General features: G+C 45.3%; 1 protein-coding gene across 1 annotated transcript in view; it reads right to left on the bottom strand.

The window, feature by feature from the left end:
• LOC133884736 (uncharacterized) overlaps positions 1-15,821 on the bottom strand; it is a 39,295-nt gene extending 23,474 nt beyond the window's left edge. Inside the window, exons 1-2 of the mRNA XM_062324279.1 lie at positions 15,765-15,821; positions 15,457-15,695 (exon numbers count right to left, since the gene is read on the bottom strand). Of these exons, the coding sequence (XP_062180263.1) occupies positions 15,457-15,695; positions 15,765-15,821 (296 nt within the window). The remainder of the gene's footprint in view (positions 1-15,456; positions 15,696-15,764) is intronic.
• Positions 15,822-18,630: the final 2,809 nt, after the last annotated feature.

Below are 18,630 nucleotides of genomic sequence, written 5' to 3'. Positions count from 1 at the left end.
AGGTGGACTGGGATCTTTTGGAGGCAGAAATAGAGCAGGAAGAAGCAGTGATTGAGGCGGAGAACAGGGAGACGTCCGGTAGCATCTCCAATAAATATGACAAGACACCGCCCTCTTCATCATCTCCTTCCTCGTGTTATTCCAACAGGGAAGGCCAGAGGGGGTAGCCGAAGCAATGACACCAACGATGAGTGTGGAGAGACAATGCCTCTACCAAACCCTATGTCATCGACTCCGATGAGTTCAACATGGGGCCAAAACATTGATGACCTTGTCTCCTTCGTTGGCACCAATGATTGGAGAGAGACAAGGGAGTCTCTCCTTCCTCTTGCCGAGTCGATGAAGCTTTGTTAGTCGAAGACTCTCCTTCCTCTTTGTTGAGTAGGTCCTTTCGGACTTGTAATCCTCTTTCCCTTAGCTTATCTATAAAAAAGAGCTCAAAATCTTGTTAAATAAAAAGTTTCTATTTCTATTGCAATGCCCGTGTGTGACTATGAATCTTCTCGTGGATACAAAGAAATTTTTAAACAAGTGTTCGGCCTTTGTATCTTCCGAGTAGAATAGGGAGCTTTCAGAATGTTCATCGTGATCACCTTAGGTCAGACTCCGAGTGGAGAATGTCTTAGCTGTCAGGCACCTCCGGGACATGATAAGGTTTTATGTGATTCCTAAAAACAGTTTTCCCTTTCTTGTCAGAAGTATGGCATGCATGATAAGTTTTGTAATCCTAGTGTACGTGAAGCCCCTGACTAGTTATCAGGGAAGGATTCCCGGACTGGTAGTCTTAGAAATCCGAGTGCACGTATGGGCGTAAGTTCCCGAATAGCGGCTTATCTCAATTTTTTAAGGCATTGTCTCGAAACTGGTAAAAGACATATATTGATAATATGGCAACTAATATTTACAAAATATATGCTAAATACTTACACATAAAACTTGCGAAGCTGATTGATATTCTAAGATTTTTTAAGGACTTGACCATCCTCCATAGCTAACATATACGACTCTAGTCAGTTGGATTCGACCACCCTGTAGGGACCTTTCCACTTCGGAGATAGCTTCTTGCTCTTTTTTTTTTGTGGCTTTGTACGAGTCGTAGAATCAGATCTCTGGGTTCGAAGGATCATTTACGGATGTTCAGGTCCTGGTAGCATCAAAGAGCTTGTTGGTACCACGGTGATCTTATCAACACTTGCATTCTTTTTTCCTCAAGAATATTGAGGTCATCCTATCTTCTTGGGATTTCATCCTTATTGGCGTATAGTTTGACTTGGAAAGATTTGATTTTTAGTTCACAAAGCAGCATTGCTTCGACCCCATAGACTAGGAAGGAAGGTGTGTCACCCGTCGCCCTGCTGGACATCGTTTGAAATGCCCAGAGTACATTAGGCAACTCGAAAGCCTAGACTTTAGCATAGGGTGTTAGGCAGTTGAAGACGTGGATTTTGATTCCTTGAAGTACTAGGCCGTTCACCCACTCGATCTGTCCATTGCTTTGTGGATGTGCTACAGAGGCAAAGCAGACTGTAGTACCGAGTTTCTCACAGTAATCGATGAATGCCACGATAGAGAGCTAAGTGCTATTATCGGTGATGATCCTACTCGAGATACCGAATCTTGTCATGACGCTTTTCATGATGAACTTCTTGGCTGCCACTGATGTGTTTTTTTTACTGGTTTAGCTTCAATCCACTTGGTGAAGGCATCAATTACGATGAATAGGAACTTGAAGCCCCCTGGCGCTATCGAGAAGGGCCCCAAAACCACTCTCCAAGTTGCGAATCGCTATGGCAAGGGGATTATGTAGGGATTGAGTGGGTTGATATACTCTTCTGCTATGAAATTGACAGCTCGTGCACTTTTTTACTAACTTACTCATATCAGGGAGAATCGTAGGTCAATAAAAACCTTGTCTAAATGCCTTTCTGACCAGGGTTCGAAAGGAAGCGTGAGCTCCACCCACCCCTCCATGGATCTCTTTGAGTAGTTCTCTACATTGCTTCTGAGAGATTCATTTCATGAGTACTCCATGATCGCATTTTCGATAAAGAACGCCGTCCACCAAAGTATACATCTTGGATCGATAGGAAATTTACTCAGTTAGTGCATCATCCTTAGGCACAAACTCGATCTTGAAGGTACTTACGGATTGCGGTCATTCACAGAACTTTGCTTTCAAGCTGAGCCATGAGTTCCCCCTCTGACTCCTTCTGAGGCGTCAATCCTTGGTGAGCCCCGAGTTGGTTATAGGTCTCATAGACCACCATTCGGTCAGCTGCATTCTCTGATGATTTCACAGATAGCTTGGAGAGTTTTTCTATGAAAATCCTGGGTTGTCCTAGAGACCATGAGGATGCTATGCGGGCAAAACTATCGGCGAGACATTTGTCCTTCTTTAGGATATACTTGACCTCAAGTCTGATAAATTTCTTTTCTAGCTTCCTCACTTCTGCGTGGTAGTCCGACATGGTCTTATCCTAGGTTTGATACTCCTTGCTAACTTGCTTTACCACAAACTGTGAATCTCCTTTCATAAGCAGGTGGCGGATGCCAAGAGCAGAAGCTACTCATAGTAAAGCGAGCAGACCCTCATATTCGATTATGTTATTCATGGCCGAAAAATCAGTCTGCAAAGCGTATTGCAGGCTTTCTCCTATTGGAGAGATTAGTATAATCCCAATCCCCGCACATTGAAGCGTGAGTGATCCATCGAAGAATAAAGTCCATATATCTGATAAGTTCTCATGGTCATCCTAGGGTTGATCTGGTTTTGTCCATTCAGCCACGAAGTCAACAAGTGCTTGTGACTTGATTGCTGTTCGAGGTACAAAATGGACGTCGAATTCTCTGAGTACAACAGACCACTTGGCGATTCGGCCGATTGCATCTCTATTGTGCATGATCTCGCCCAATGAGAATATTGATGGTATGGTAATCTTGTGAGCCTAGAAGTAATGTCGTAACTTATGAGAGGCCATCAATACAACATATAGTAGCTTTTGCACTTGCGGATAGCGTTCTTTAGGACTATGGAACACTTCAATGATGTAGTATACCAGTCGCTGGCTTTTCTCTTTTTTGTCTTGCGCTTCTCTTTCCGCCACCAATACCCCACTTACAGCACGTGGTCTGGCCATGATGTATAAGAGCAAATCTTCATTAGGGTTTAGAGAGATTAACACAGGGGGGAAGAAATATACGTCTTCAAATTGTTGAATGTCTCATCTGCTTCCTTTGACCATTCAAACTCATCATGTTGTCTTAGTAACTTGAAGAAAGGAAGTACTCAATCTTCGAGCCGAGAAATAAACCGGCTGAGGGCTGTCATGCATTCGGTTAGTCTTTGAACTTCTTGCACTAACTTGGGAGGTTGCATTTCTTCAATAGCTTTGATCTTCTCAGGATTGACTTCTATTTCCTGATAGGACACCAGGTAGCCGAGTAGTTTCCCCGTGGTAACTCCAAATGCACACTTTTGTGGGTTCAGCATGACTCGATTCTTGCACAAGTTGTCAAATGTTTCTTGTAGGTTAGAGATGAGATCTTGCTTCTTTTTGGTTTTGATGACGAGATCATCGATGTAGGCCTTGACATTCCATCTGATCTAATAATGGAGTGTTATCTGCAATCCTCATTGGTATGTGTCACCAGCTTTCTTCAATCTGAAGGGCATTTTAACATAGCAATAAACTCCAAACGAAGTAATAAAGGAGGTCTTGTCCTCATCCTCTGAATGCATGCTAATCTAGTGATAGCTAGAGTAAGCATCGAGAAGGCTTAGATAGTCGTAGCCAGTGGTGGAGTCGACTAACTGATCTAATCATGGTAGAGGAAAAACGTCCTTAGGTTGAGATCAATGAATTTGACATATACGTCATTTGCCATTTGACTTTTCAACATGATGGGATTTGCGAACCACTCGGGGTGATCCACCTGTCGAATAAACCCTACCATGGTTAGCTTTTTGATTTCCTCTTTAATGGCTCCTTTCTGATCGGGTATTCGGGTGCGAATTGTTGGAGTTTCTGCTTGACCAATTCTACATTTGGTTGGATAGCTAATTTGTGCTCAATCACCTCCCTAGGGATCATGGGCATGTCTAACAGTTGCCAGGCGAACACGTCAATGTTTGCCTAGAGGAAGATGATAAGCGTGAGTTCCTATTTGGGATCCAAATTGGAGCCGATCGAACGCTCTTGGATGGCTCTGTCGGGTCTAGAGGAACTACTTTAACTTCACTATGGGACTTCACGATGGCCTTATACCTCAAGTTTTTTGTCTCCTTATTGGGTTGATGCTGCATGGCCATGTCTATACTCCGTTTGTCACAGCGCAATGCTATTTTTGTGTAGCCCCAGACGATGATAACTCCCTCGAGTCCTGGGATCTTCATGCACTGATAAGCGTAATGCATGGCTACCATGAATTTGGGGAGCGTATGTCTTCCCAAGATGGCACATTGTGCCAACTTGAAGTCGATGACGTCGAATATAATTTTTTTGTCCAGAAGTTGTCCTTCTTTCTGAAGGTAATAGGTACGATATCTGGCTTATTGAAGTGACCGAACATCCGTGTATTATACCATGGAAAACTTGAGTAACCAGCTTAATAGAAGACCAGGAGATATACATTCCTTCAAGTGCGTTAGCGAAGAGGATGTTCAGGGAACTCCCTCCATCAATAAGGACTCAGGTAACCTGCAGTTATTACTTGGTCGAAGAAGATTTAAGCATTTGAGCACTTAACAGCCTGGCAACCCTTGGGGGGTGGCTGCTGGGACTTCTTGGGCCACCGTCTTGTATTGCCATTTGGACTCATAGGATACGGAACCACCAAAGATGTGGTCGATCATCTGTTCATCCGGATGGAAAGACATCAGGTCCGTATCGTCCTCACTGCCATCCAAGTTGGAGTCTCTGCTTGGGTTGCAACCTGGATCTTCTTTCTCTTGGACATTTTCTCAACATTCGCTTTGACCATCTTCTTCCAATGGTGGCACTCGTGGAGGTTGTGGTTATTGGTCTGGTGGAGGTCGCACTAGGGCTTACCTTAACATTCACCAGAGCCTGGTGTAGAGCTCTTGCCCCGGGGGGGAACAGGGACGCTCGTCAGGACAGGTGCTAGGCAAATTTGCAAAAACTTCTTCAGAATTATTTTTCTTGCCCTTACCTCCCTTGGTGTTCTTCTTGTGCTTGGACTTTGCCTTGTCACCCTCAAGCCTGTGTTGAGGGCGCTTGATGCCCTGAGTCTTCCCCTTGATGAAGAGAAGTGTGTCTTCAACCTTAGCAGATTCATCGATGACCTTCATGAGCTCCTTAACCATCTCGGGATGTTGGATGGCGATATCTTCCACTCATCTCTGGATCCTAACCCCCTAGGTGAATGCTTGTATGACGCCACAATCGCTGACCTTAGGGATGTTGTTCCAAATATCGCTGAAACGGCATACAAACTCATGCAAGGCTTCACTCACCTCTACATGCAACGACAGAGATCGTTTTCCATGCTAGGAAGAACGTATGTACCTTGAAAGTTGGCTCGGAATACATCACAAAGTTACTCTCAAAAGTAGATTATTGCTGGCGGTATTTTGGTCAAGCATGTCCTGGTTTCCCCTTCAAAGGTGGTAGGGAGGTAATTAGCCATTACCTTCTTATCCCCACCAACCGATTGGATGGCCATGGTATAGATCTAGAGAAACTCAATGAAATTTGTACTTCCATTGTATTTATCGATCATCCTGGGGTGGAACCTTGCCGGCTAGCTTATGTTCTGTAGTTTGGGAAGAGGGCCAGACATCTGTTGATGGCACCTTGCCTGGTTCCAGCATCCTTGAGAGTCTTTCCCACAGAGATTGGAGATCGGTCCCGATTCGATTGATGTTGGGGCGTTCCCTATTAGATCGATGTGGGGTAGGTGAAACCTCTTCAGAAGCCCTTGGGTGCCTTTGTCGGTTGTTCATGACCTCACACAAGTCATTAATCGGATGATCTTTGACTGTCGAGGTCTGGTGGCGGTTGTTTGCCTGATTGTCATCTCGGGAAGCTTTGTTCCTGAGGTTACGCCTCTCCGAGTCCGGTGCATCTTGCGATGTGAGATTGCCTGGTCTGCCCCTATTAGCACTATTTTCGGCTAGGGCCTAATGAGAATTCTTGACCTGGATGATGATCTCCGGTGTTAAGTCAACTGTCAAGTTCATCCAATCCTTACAGATTGCGGTAGCCCGATATGTGGTCGGAGGGCGCCTAAGGGCTTCTTATAAAAGTAGGATTATCTTAGCAGTTGCAAACTTAAAGCGATCAGCTGTAACAGCCCAAATGGCTTAAGCATGTCATTAAGCATCATAAACATCATTGGCATCATGCTTGATTGTTTTGGTGAATTATGAACATGCATTTTCAATTAAACATAATTGTGAAAACCAATGTTAATTGACACATTGTTAAGCAACTCACAATATTGCTATACAACATTATGTTGGAAACAATTTTAGAAATTATTCCATATAATATGAAGAATATAAGTGAATTTTCCCAAATTTTTGGGAATTATTTTGAAGGCATAAAAATTACCACAATTTAGAAAAGCTAGCATATTTGGAGGATTTTAGTTTGAAATAGGCTCAGGCATTATGGGTCAAACTAGTTAAAATGGGTTGCATATGAATTATGGTTTCACACAAAATTTGTCCCATGATTTTTGGACCATGGGAAGATATTCTTTTGAGTAAAAGAAGTGGTAATGATATTTTTCTTTAGTCGGTCACTGTTCATCAGCCGCACCTGTCATCCCTCTCTCTGCCTCTCACATCCCCTCTCTCGCCGAGCACTGCTCTAGGCGGCCACCAATTTTGCTGACTTTGGAGGCCAGCCATGTCGCCAGCAAGTTGAGCACGGCGCCGTGCTCCCTCCCCCGAGGTGCTGGTGTCGCCCTTATCTCCTTCCCCTCGGCCTCTCTCTGCTCCGTCTCTCACTCAGCCGCGCGCACAGAGCAGAGCAGAGTGCAGCACCACACTGCCGCCAAATCTGCAGTGCCACTGATGAGCTCCCTCGAGCCCGAGCCGTGTGAAGCAAGGAGGAAGGCCTACGAAACACCCCCAGCTATTTCCCCTCCGAGACCCCACCCTTCCCGGCTGGATTTCGCGCGCACACGCCTTCTTCTTCGTCTCCGACGACCGAGTTCTGCACCTCACTGCCGAGCCATCGAGCCACCGCCTCTCCGGCCCAACCAACACCGTGGTGAGCTTCCCCGCGATCTCTTGAACCCTTTGCACGCGCAGTCTTCCCTTTTGCCTATCGCTGGTGCGCTTCTTCGCGTGAGCCACTCGCCGCCGCCACCTCGGCACATGTTGCTGGCCAGGCCACCGTCGGGCCTGTCAGAAACTGGCCGCACTGTTGAGTCAACGTGCCTGCGTAGATGTTGTAGGAGTACTCGGCCGGGTCGATTACGTCGCCGTTTGGCCACCGGCGTGCTTGGCTGAGCCGCCGCCGTTGATTGCTGCTGTTTGCTGTCGATGGCCGCCCTCCGGTTGTCGCCGGTGACAACACGTCCCTCAATCGAGTCCCCTGTGTCACACTGGTGCCACCGGTGCCCTCCGCTAACCGCGTCGTGCTGCCGTTCGCCGCCGGCGAGTTCGCCGTGCCGCCGGTACTGTGTCGCCCCGCGCTCGTTCAATTATGACCCGAGTCAAAATCCGCCGGGCCCACTGTCAGTGACTGTGGCTAGCCGGCCGGGTGTACAAAAAGATTTCCGGGCTGTTTTTAATTCGGATATTCGAGAAAATGTGAAATTGAATTTTGGCTCAACACACAATTCGGCTGAAACTTGTAAAATACATAGAAAATTGTACATAGCTCCAAAAATCATGAAACCAATTTTGTTAGGTTTATATGATCAGTATCTACATGTTACAAATACTGGGAGCTATGAAATGTGTATTTAAATTGCATGGGTTAATAAAAATAGGTTTGAGCTTTATTAATCCATAGTTAAATATTGGTAGCTCCAAAATTGATGAAATCAATTTTGTAAATCTTGTTAATTGTTTCCCTGATCATTAAAAATAATCACCCTCATGTTAGACATTATTAAATTCCTATTTAGGGTTAAGCTTTGTGTTAAGCTTAATTAATCCAGGAAAATGAGTAGATGCTGAAACATAAATCCAAATTAAGAAAATTTTGAGGCTTTAAAACTCATGTCATTATGCACGGCATCTCCACCTTGTCATGCGTTATGGAGCATATGTCATTGCATGTCATTCGTGCTCATCATTGAATGCGTTCTTCAGTAGCGAACGAAGAATCGGAGCGTGACGCGAGTGTGATCGAAGGTGACGCCGAGGCACACCACTTCTGCGAGTTCTGTTCAGGAAGTATCAGGCAAACCCCAGAGCAGAAATGCAAGCATCTAAGCATACTGCACCCTTTGTCCAAATTAAATGGAGTCTAAAATTGATAAATCATGCTTTATGTATGTTTGCATGTGTTGAGTCCAGTGTCGGGGATATGGGTAGAACCTATATTGATGCATTATCTCTACCTTGACTTATTGATGAATCCTTATCCGTGTAGCCTTAAGGATATAGTTGTTGTCTAGTTTCAAGGTTTTTTCGAAATTCTTAGCAATTCTTAGGTCCTCGGTAGAAGTCGAGCGACGGTGCTACTGTTGTTCACGAGCTTAGGGCTTAATCACTGTTACAGATACAAAGATGATGTTGAGATTAATGGTTGAGATATGAGATTGAGGCGAGATGTGGGCGGTATTAGGGGTATCTTCGGGAGAGGAGCTCGGATGCTATAGACCGCTTGCATCATTTAAGGCCGTCCGTCGGTACAGTTGGCTCTAGCACTTTCCGTACTCACCACATGCTGATCTAATGGTAAGGTAAGCCGATTATCTTATGCCATGCCAACACTTGCCTTGCGGCTCTATGATGCGTAAGAGAAAAAGAAAAGGAGAAGCAAGGTGGCGGGGAGCCGGAGGTGTCCGAGACACGCTCACGGTAACCCCGGTGTCATAGGGGCATTGCAAGTGGGTGGTTCCGGGTATGAGAAAGATTGACTCGAGTACCCCCTTGTGTACTTTCATGAGTAGAACAAGCCGAATGGTCCTCAAGTCGTGTGGGTAAAGTTGTACCCCCTACAGGGTATAAGAACAATTCGAATTGCCGCGCTATCGGTCATGAGCATGCTATTGTTTCATTTGTATTGGTCGTAGAGTTTACGAATGTGGGATAAGGTTATGGTATGAAGGTTTTGGTTGGTGGTTTGTTGTTGAGGTACTTTGGTTACTATGCATACACGTTCAAGTTGTGGTCTATAGGGTAGAAAGGTAGTTATTTTTGGAGTTAAGTATAGATACTCCTACATATGTGTCTAGGTTGCTTACCGTATATGTTTTACTTAACCTTGTGGTCTACTCTTGCTAACAGCTCAATGCATAATCCTTGGAGTCGAGCTAAGTATATGTGTTCTATATGGATTAAGTCTTGCGAGTACCTTCATACTCATGCCTACGCTTTCAGGTTCTGCTGGTGAGGGTGATGCGTTGTTTGGCTACTTCGTGCCCGCCGATGCAGGTGGTGGGCAAGAGTTGTGCATCCTACTCTGTTGAGGCGTAGCTTTTGGGGTGGAGCCTAAGGGCATATGGTTCCACTCTCCTTTTGTTGTTGTTAAGTTTTGTTTTTCCGCTGCGTAGTTCCTCCTTGTGTAATCTGTTGCAAATAGTTGCATGCTTAAGAACTTGTAATATAACTTTAATTACTCTCTCTTTCTTAAGCTATGTTGTGATATACATGTTGGAAAGGCATGTGTTCCAATCTTAGACATAAAACACGTGCTGGGACTACCAAAATGGTATTCTAGTTAATCACTGAGGTTATGATTATGAATAATGATCCTCCTGATGATTAATTAGAATACTATTTGGACAGTTCCTCATATCAGCCCCCTACTTATGTTCAGGAGACGGTAAGATTAGGGCTCCATAAAGGACCGAGGGTGGTGTGCCTGCCTAGGGCTGACCATTGCCTGCCGTCGGGGTCGAAGGACCCTGTCCATTTGTAGGGTCGTTGTCATGATGACCCAGATCATCACCCCTGTCTTCGATAGAGAAAACTTCTTAGGGGTAATCTTCGCTATAGGAGGTGTCCAGATCTATCATGGATGTTTCATCGGATTACTCCAGGTTGGTATCTTGATAATCCATGTTGTTAAAAGTTACAGGGGTTGATCCCAACTTATTGTGAGTTGGACATTCACAGTTGTCTTGGCAGTCGAGTGGTTCGAAATCAATAACATAATCCTTAGCGCATTGATCCATAAATTGACTTACATGGTCGCTAGCATCGTTGCCAGAAAGCTCGGCATCAAAATTCACCCAATCAATCATCAGCTTGCCAGGGAGAGGGGTAAAATTATCGTAGAACCCTTCATCTAAAAGTGATTCTCGTCGAAGCTTTGGGCAATATCGATGACATCTTGTATGTAGATTCTTCAATGTTTTTTTCATGGCCCCATGGACAGCGCCAACTGTCGAAAATTGGTGAACCGCCGATCTAACGAACTTGTTAAATAAATAGTTTAGGGTGCTTAGGGTGATTTGTAGTGTAGATTTTGGAGGAAAATATCGTGATTGGTTAGGATCGTACATCACATATCCTCAATTGATGAATTTTTAGGATTGTCTATTGTGTAGATTGCAATGCATGTGAAATTTTTGTGGGAGTCCATGAATTAGTTTGAAATATAGTGCAAGTCACGAGTTGTGTAGTGTTTTGGCTATGTGGTCATATTTGCAGATCGAATGATGATGTAGTTAGGTCAATTAAAATTATTTTGAGCATAGTTATGAGTTTGTTTAGTGTGTTTTGTAGATGGATCATGTTGTCCATGTATTTTCCGATGACATGGTTAATTAAAATGGAGAGTTTGATAAGATGAGGGAAGAAGTGGCAACAAAATGTGAACCAACCTTGCTTTAATGACCTTGTTGTTTGAGTTATGTCATTGTTGAATATGGGTGTGGTGGAAGGCGAAGTAAGCATTCGTGGAAGGTTTGATGGCGATGGTGCTAGGGCTTACTATGTGCTGATGGAGTTGGCATCAGAGGATGATAGGAAGCTTTACAAGGAATGAGTTAAAGGTTATCAAGTTTCTTGCACGGAGGTGGTTGCTGATGTTTGTATGAGGGGAATCACCCGGTCAATGTTTCAAGATGGGGGATGTAGTGTTGTTGGGGCATCTAGTTTGATACAGGCGGATGACCTTGTTGAGCATTTAGCTTCGGGAAATAAATACTTGTCTTCTTTATTTTCACGCATACTTTCTTGTTCTAGTTGATCTTTTGGGCGATTTGCCCCAATCTACTTGTTTGTGAGTTTGTGATCGCAAGTGGTTGTTGAAAAGAAGTTCATACATCAATTAGAAACTATGGTAACTCATAGACTCAACTATATTCACTTAAATATTCATAGTTTTAAATTTCTTGTTATTTCCAGACTATCCGGGTTCACCCGGAGTATCTAGATCCTATACAACCTGGAATCTCCGAATTGACCCGGAGTATTCGGACTCTGTAATCCGCTGTGAAGTTTTAAATTTCAGGAAACACCTATTCACCACCCTCTAGACGACATCACATACATTCATATTTGACCATCGTTTGCGAGCTTAGGGCTTACTGTTATTCACAAAGACAATGATAATGGAGGGATTTGTAAGTTAGTAAGGATGGGGCGAGGTTCGGACGGGCAATAGGGATGGCTCGAGAAAGGAGTCTCGGATGCTATAGGCCCGTTAGAATCGTTTAAGGACCGACCGTTGTTGTAGTTGGCTTTGGCGCTTTCCGTAATTACCACATATCGATATAATGGTAAGATAATCCGAATACTGCGACCTTTTGGCTTGCTGGCCTATGGTGGCGTAGGTATAATAGGCTTGTAGAGGCAACATCGTAAAGATGTTGTGGACATAATAAACTTGTAAAGGTATCTAGTTTGTTCGAGAAATAGTTCTAGCTATCTCCACACCTCTAGACGTAACTAGGGTAAAGGTAAAGATGTTGTGGACATAATAAACTTGTAAAGGTATCTAGGAGTAGCTCTAGTGGACCTCCACACCTATAGGTATATGTTTAAATGGTCGGGGCTCAATTGGAAAAGGTTAACACGGGTATCCCCTTGTGTGCATTTTAGCGGATGACGCAAGACGAATGGTTCTCGTATTGTGTGGGTAAAGATGTAACCTATGTGGGGTGTAAAAACAATTTGAATTGTCACGCTCTCAGTTATGAGCATGCTTCTGTCCATTTACATCGATCGTAGAGTTTCGTTATTGGGTGTGAGGGAATATTGGGACATATTTGGTAATGTTGATGAAGAATTGATATGGTACAACTTACAATTTTATTATGTTGATGGTCTCCGGATACAAGGATGTTTTGGTTAGGTGTAGGTGATTACACTTGAGTCCAAATTGTTTTTGCATATGAAGTTACTTAACCTTTGTGATCGAGCCATTGCTAATTACCCGTATAAATTCTCCTTGAAGTCAGGCTATTTATAAGTGCATATTATTGATTAAGTCTTGCGAGTATCTTCGTACTCACGTGCTTTGTTTGCTTTTCAGGTAAGAAAAAATAGTTTTTGTCTACTTTACGTCCGTCGATGTTGGCAACGAACACGTTATTTTAGAGTGACACCTTAGGGCAAATGGCGCTACAAATCTTTTATCGTTATGTAACTTATTCCATTGCATAGCTACTCTAGCAAACATTCGAGTTATGCATTTTGATGTAAATTTAATTGTACTTAAAGATTTGAACTCAATTTAATTACTCGCTCTTTATCATGTCTTGTGATGATGTGCTTATTGTAAAGACGTGTATTCTGATCCTTAAAGTAAATACATACCGGAACTACCAGAATGTTATTTCGGTTAATCATTGTGGACATCATTATAGAAAATGATCGTCCTAATAATTAGTTCGAATACTATTTGGACGATTCCTCACAAAAACAACACACGCGGAGTCTGTATCATCGTTGCCAAGCTCGCCGCACACTACACCCAAGCCGCTCCAACTTCCCACAGTAGACCACAACCTCTGTGTAGATGACCCTATTCCCCCGTCCATGGCAACCTCATGTCGTCGTTGCCGAGCTTGTCGGATGCCCAAACGCAGCAGCTCTGACTCCACCAAAGGTCATCCGTGGGCAGAAAGGCGCATCACCAACAGAGCAGAGACCCCACCGAACAACTTGCCCCATTAGAGGGCTAGTGTAGTCACAACCGTCGCTAAAGTAGGCACCTGCCACAACCAACCGTCAGTCACTAGAACATGATGTGAGATCCTCCAAACGACGCCTCCAGGGAGGTCATGACGCACCAGCCGTCGTTGCTGCCCATCCTGACACGGGCAATGTTTCACTTGAGAGATCCCACGGCAAAAGGAGGGCACCTACAACAAACACCTTCAAAGAGGAAGCGACACCCGAGGACACCACCACCATCGGCCCAACCAAAAGCCAAGCAAGGCTTTCGCCCGAGACACCTAACCCCTGCCCGAAGACCTCGCCACCAAGAGCACGTGTCGCCCCAAAGTCCCCCCATGCCAAGACGCTCCCTGCAGGCCCGACTAGAGAAAGAAGAGAATCTTGCAAGAGAGGAGCCGCCATGACACAGAGGTTGAGGGCAACTGAAGACGCAGTGGGACGAAGCCAAGCCGCCAGCACCACATCAAGCACAGCACGCATCCAGAAAAGCTCACCCCTCACGCCACCAGGCACCCCATAGGCCGGATGGGAGAAAGAGGAAATCTGACAAAAGGAGGAACCACTGAGGCACTGAGAGCGGAGCACACTCCGGTCAAACACTTGCCTAACGCACGAAACACCACCGCTAGAACTGGCTAAACGTAACACCGCCACCAGTACCGCTAGCGGCGGCTATTGCAGATGGCCTTTAACCAGAGCACCCACAACATAGCCGCCACACCACACCACAACGCCGCTGGCCCCCGGGTTTCCACGCCAAAGGAGGTGCATAGCTACCGCCAACTTGGGAGGCGCGGGGACATACAAAAATGGGCTGTCACGAGCGGGAGCACGTGGGATCACGCGGATCTGGGCGCTGCAGTCGGTGCCCGCAGATCTAGAGGCCACCGAACCGACCGGACGCGCAGATTCGGCCTAGGGCCGGCCCTAGTGGGGGGGGGGGGGGGCGAGCGGGGCGGCCGCCCGGGCCCCCCATATGTATATGTATATTGTGTATGTGTTCTGTCCGGCCCAAAAGCAAACTGAAAAAATTAGGTCTGGGCGAGTGGATGTATTGCGGCGTGACTCTTTGACTACTCTACGCCTCTACTGCCTCGACGCCGACGCAATCACGGGATTCACCGGCCGCGTGCCCAACCTAATCGGCGACTCAGCGCCGAGGCTCGAGCGCTAGCGTCAGGCTGTCAGCGGGTGCTGCCGCCTGCCCAGCCGACCAGGCCTGTTGCGGACTGCGGTGCTACCGTCTGGCATCTGCCGACTGCCCAGCCGACCAGGCCTGCTACTGCTGGCTGCTGCGGTGCTGCCGTCTACGGCCTGCCGACTGCCAACTGTATCGGAAAATTAATTTATGTGGGTAACTCTCACAACCCAAGAACGCAGCGGCAGAGCGGCACATCATCGAGCCGTGCAAAGATTCACATGATTTGACATGAGATATGAATGAAGTAGTTTAAATTCTTTATAATTCCTCTAGAACGTATTCTCCAGTTTGGACTCAACACACGGGCCGGGCCACTGCCGAGTGCCGACTGGCGACTACCGTGGACCGTCAGCAGACCGTGGTGGTGATTGGTGAGTCCGTCTGTGATAATCATATTCTCTAACATGTATAATCATATTCTTATATTTGTTTTAGATTTATGATAAACTCGCTTTTGTTTTCAAGTTGGGTGATGGAGTCGTAATTGTTAATCTTGGTGTTGACAATTACATAGACTTAACTGAGAAATATATCTTTATTTTACCCTCTCATATAGTCATATGTCTTGTCTGTATCTTATTTCTCTGTTTATATTATTGTGTACTGGGATATACTATTTTTTTATATGGTACGTGCAACTGCTATTTATTTGATATAAAAAAATATAACACTATTACTTTGAGCCACTATATATATAAATTTTTTTTAAAATTTATATTTAATAAAAATCTATTTTTAATCTCATCTTGAACCACCAAAATAGCAAAACCGACCCTGATCCGGCCACCACCGCACCGGATCCGGCCGCCCACCCCACGCGCAGAAACAAGGCGACACTGCGGACACAAGCCACCGACGCAGAACCAAGGCCGGAGGGGACCCAAACCTGCGAAGCTCAGAGCGCCGGCAAACGACGGACTGCCCGACGAAACCCCGGCATGGCGCGAGTGGTCTCCACGAGTGCGCGCTAGTAGCCAACCTTGAGGAGCCGCTAGGCCACCAGACTACGGGCGGCGCGACGAAACGCCGGAGCAAGATCTCCTCGGCGCGCTCGAATGCGCACGCGATGGGGAGCTCGACGGCGAGGCACCCGGTGACCGCCGCCTGGAACCCGGCCGAGCCGGCAGCCGCGAGTGCAACAAACTGCGCAAAAGGCGACCCGCTCACCATGCCCCCGCCGGACGCGAGGAGCCACACCGCGCCCAAAACAGCACTTGACTGCCACAGATCCAGACCTCGAACGGTCGAACCTGGCACAAGGGTTCTCATAATTTTTTAAGGAAAGACCTTGTACCATAACTTGTACTGGTTTTGCCCTTCTTTTGGAATAAGTTGCTGTACCATTGCCTCGTCCAGATTCACCAACCAAGCACGGACCGATATATGACACACGCACATGGTCCTTCAGAAATCCTAGTGGAGCGATGGAGCCGTTCCTCGACTTCCTAGTACCAAAATATTGCATGATAAACGCCCCAATCCTACTTTCACAGCTTCGTAGTGACATTTTGGTACTACTAAAAAAAGTTTCAGTCCTGATTGTAAATACAGGTATTATACTACTCCGTGATAAGGAAAAATATCCCATATACATTATCACATTAGTTCTAGTACTAGGTATATTTTTTTAATAAGAAACTCTACACCGTGTCATATTTATGGTCTATTTGGTGGGCTCTAGTTCCATCTTAACTCTATAAATTTTTAGAGCCAAAGCCTTAAATATTTTAAGGTCTTCTGTTAAGACATTTTCTTTTGATTTTAAACTTAAAACAAATATTTAAATATATTTTATCCTATTAATTTTAAATTCGATATATAAATATCAGAAGTGAACTCTGCCAAGCACGGTCTTACTCTTACCATTTTTTAGGCTTGGAACTCACAAGTGGCGGTAAAGACACGAACATCCATCCATCCCCTCAAATCCAGCGCCGCACCAAATCCGGGACAAGAATTTACAACCTCTCATCCCATCTCGTTTCCTCGTGCTCCCTCTCACTCCCTAGTCCCTCGGCGGTCGCCTCACACCCCTCTACTTCTCGGCCGCGGCTTCTCTGTCTCCTAACCCTGTGCCGATCGGTGTCCCTGCGCATGTGGAGGCAATCCTTTTGCCCCCTTCAGGACCTGGGCCCTCTAATTCCTCCGTCCACCGTCGAACGCCAAAACAGAACGGAGCCGTCAGCCCGTTACCCTTCCGTTACTTTTCTCTTTTTTTTTCTCTCGTGTGTAGGGTGTCAACCACTCCAAGTTTTTCTTTCTTCTTGTTACGCGTGCAGACCACTCCGATCCCTGCTTCACTTTCTTGGCCTGGCCGCCTGACTTGTGTCCAACTCCATCAGTTCAGCGTGAGGGGCTCACTCCGGCGGCGCCTCTGCAGGGATCTCGTTGAGCCATAAGAAGCTCAAGCTTGATGGCGCGAAGCTTGATTTGGGTTGTGGGAAGCTCTAGTTCGGCGGCGTGAAGCTAAATTTGGGCGCCGGGAGCATGATTCCGGTGGCAAGGACCTCGATTTGGGTGACTAGGACCTCAATTCCTGTGGCAGGGAGTTTGATTTGTGCGGTGAGGAGTTTGATTCCGGCATTTCCTCTTTAGCTTCGTCGAGTCCGAGGTCACCGTGGCGAGTCCTAGAGCTGGGAAGCGTCGATTTGGGCGTCAACCCAGAGGCATATTTGGCTCGCCGGCTTTGAGTTCATGGTGCTGGAGTTTGCCGGCGGCTGTTGCTGCTGTGAACATGAAGGCAAGGGTATGGCCGTGTGTGGCAGCAGGCACTTCCTCAGCAAATTTGGTCTGGTTAGTTGTCTTATGCTGTTCCCAGTTTTTCTTGAAGAGGATGTGCTCACCCCTTTGTTTGATGCTTTCAGACCAGTTGGATTACTCGTTTGTAGAATGTGTACGTAATTTGGACAAATTTTATACCACACAAAAAGTGCTATTTCGCACATCTTCGATTGAAGATTGGAAGTCTGGTTAAGAGGTAACTTACAGAATAATTAAAACAATATTTAGAGATTTAGTTGGTAAAGTAAATAGTCGCATGCATATGATTCGCATCCCAGTGCACAAAATACATGCATTCTTCTAAATAGATGATAACTTCAATGAAAATGGTTGAACACGTTGTAGGGATTTATATTGAATGACTGGGTGGCATTTCCTTGTTGCGTATCTTGGCCATGTTGAGGGACTCCAAGCCAAGAACCAAAGGATGGCAGTGAAGCATTCCCAACTGGATAGTAGCCCGGTGTATGCATGTGATTTTGGACTGTAGGAGTCCCTAAATGATCCTGTCCCAATTGAAAAATAATAATAACATCAGTAGTGAAAAATATGACTAGTCTTGATAATGTAAAGTATTGTTGGATTGCTATACCAATATGGTGTATTGTGGCTGTGAATGTGTTATAATCTCCGCTTCTATTGCAGAATCAGGTTCCTTGGGGTCCTTCTTCGTCTTTTTGCTCTCTAGTGTTGCCTTCTCAAAACCACCAATTGGCTTTGCAGACCCACGGACTGTCTTCTGCTTAACCTTGATGCCTCTTGGTTTTCCAGGCTTGTCAATCTTCATGCATGCTTGACACATACAACGTGTCTCAGGCCTGCTGAAGCACTGTCCGTTGGTGGATGGTTCTGCTCGTTTATCATGACCACGAGCACCTATTGATAAATAAATAAACTGATCAAAATTATGTTTCCCCAAACCATGACCATACCAATACAAATATAAATTGAATTCAGTACCTGCACGAGAACAACAAAATATTCTATTCTTTATTGTGGAAGTATTTTTCACATTATGGGAACTGCTCCTTCGAATACTGAAACCCTTATCTCGAGCATAGGCGTTGTAAAAGTCATACGCCTCTTGTTCAGTGTAGAATTTCATTCCAACCTTTGGAATCTTGCCTTCCAGACAATTTTTTACTTGAATAGATTCAATTTTGCCAGAATCCTGAAAAATTGTAGTAAGTTTCATGTGGAATAAGTTAGCAATCAAACAAAATTCCAAGGGAAAGTAAAATTCATCTGTATAGATGTGTTTGAAATGATAAAGCATTTGCAATGATAATACAATAAGAAATCTTACAATTTCTAACTCTGTTGTTCCTGTGTAACCAGGAAGATTGTTGATCCCAGAGAAATTTGGTGAAGA

This window comes from Phragmites australis, chromosome 1, assembly GCF_958298935.1.
Source record: "Phragmites australis chromosome 1, lpPhrAust1.1, whole genome shotgun sequence".
Taxonomy (NCBI): Eukaryota; Viridiplantae; Streptophyta; class Magnoliopsida; order Poales; family Poaceae; genus Phragmites; species Phragmites australis.
This window is presented reverse-complemented; position numbering and strand designations above follow the sequence as displayed.